Source organism: Mizuhopecten yessoensis, unplaced genomic scaffold, assembly GCF_002113885.1.
Source record: "Mizuhopecten yessoensis strain PY_sf001 unplaced genomic scaffold, ASM211388v2 scaffold7695, whole genome shotgun sequence".
In the NCBI taxonomy this organism is placed as follows: domain Eukaryota; kingdom Metazoa; phylum Mollusca; class Bivalvia; order Pectinida; family Pectinidae; genus Mizuhopecten; species Mizuhopecten yessoensis.
Window position 1 is genome coordinate 33,399 of NW_018407176.1, and position 1,665 is coordinate 35,063.

The window sequence follows — 1,665 nt, forward strand, 5'->3', positions numbered from 1 at the left end:
ACATCAGACGCATCTACATCGGCAGCAACTGTTTCGGAAACAACTACCACACCCGAACTGTCTACAACAGAAAGAACTACAACATCAGACGCATCTACATCAGCAGCAACTGTTTCGGAAACAACTACCACATCCGAACCGTCTACAACGGAAAAAACTACAACTTCGGAAGCACCAGGAACCACTTCCCTGGTGGCAACCACAAAGGCAGTGACTAAATTACCAGTTACTAGTGAATTTATCACTACTGAAGCAGTGACGAATGAGCCAGTGACAGACACTTTAGGGACAGCAGGGCTCAATTCATCTGGAAATAATGCAACAGGTAACTAAATATTATTTTAAACTTTTGCAAAAGTAAAGAACATAAATTTTACCAAATCAAGTTAAAAGAATATCACTGAAAAATGTATATCCAAGAATAATTTCCTGCATGACATCACTTGTTTTTCGTGCTTTGTAGTGACTGATATTTACATCTTCTAACCACATTTTTTTTTAAATTCATTTATTTGCGATGTAGTAACTGGACCAGATGTTTCCGTAGTAATAGCCGATACTACCTCTCATATAACACAGGAGGCAAGCACTGTAACAACGTCAGCTGGACTGTTAATAGACCCCACACTATCAGATACAAGTTCTACAAATACTCAAAGTATCACCACTACAGATACACCGGAATCATCCTCTAAAGGTAAGTGTTTCTCTTTTATCTCTTCTTTTTCTCAATGTAAATATAAATCAACTAATAGCGCATTCTCATACTGATAAGCAAAATATAATCATACTCCTAGTTAACCAGTACATACAGGGCAAAGTATGAGTTATCACTGTAAAATGGACAAAGATGACCATACAAAGACACTTTAAAATCACACTGTACAAGGAACACTTGTGCGAGAAATAACAACGGCATCGGTGATCATTTTCAAGGAACAACCGTAACAGAAATAACAATATAATCGGTTATCACTGTCAGGGAAAACCGTGCAAGAAATAAAAACAGTATCGGTGTCCATTGTACAGGGATCAGTCGTGCAAAAAAAGGTAAAGTATCGGTATCAATGAACTGGAAATAAACGTCCCAAAAGTAGCAATACTATCGGTTATCGCTGTCCAGAGAACAACCATGTCAGTAACAGCAAAGGTATCGGTTATTATTGTATATTGAACCATAGAAACTGTAACTATTCCAGAAAAAATGTCGGAAACGGTTCAAGAAACAAATGCTCCGGTAGAAATCCCAACTTCATCTGTTCCAGAAATAACAAGACCGGTTTTATCTTCACCACCTACAACTTTACCGATTACAACCATAACGGATACAACTGTCCAAGAAACAACTACAACGGTAGCAATCCAAACGACTATATCTGCCCTAGATGCAACAACTCCCGTACCAACCACAACAGAAATAACTTTCCCCCAAGTAGAAATAACTGTAACAACTGTTCCAGAAATAATTACACCGTTAGCGCTCACATCAACTACATCTGATCAAGAAACAACAATACCGGTAGCAACCACAATAGCTACAACTGGGTCAGAGGTAACCGTTCTAGAAACAACTGGGCCGGTAGCAACCACAACAACTGCAACTGATCAAGAAACAACTACACCGGTAGCAACCACAATAGCTACAACTGGGTCAGAGGTAACCGT

The 1,665-nt window shown here is 38.9% G+C and overlaps 1 protein-coding gene across 1 annotated transcript in view; it reads left to right on the top strand.

Moving 5' to 3' along the window:
• LOC110454141 (mucin-2-like) overlaps positions 1 to 218 on the top strand; it is a 14,383-nt gene extending 14,165 nt beyond the window's left edge. The window contains exon 4 of the mRNA XM_021503517.1: positions 8 to 218. Within this exon, the coding sequence (XP_021359192.1) occupies positions 8 to 218 (211 nt within the window). The remainder of the gene's footprint in view (positions 1 to 7) is intronic.
• The last annotated feature ends 1,447 nt before the right edge of the window (positions 219 to 1,665 follow it).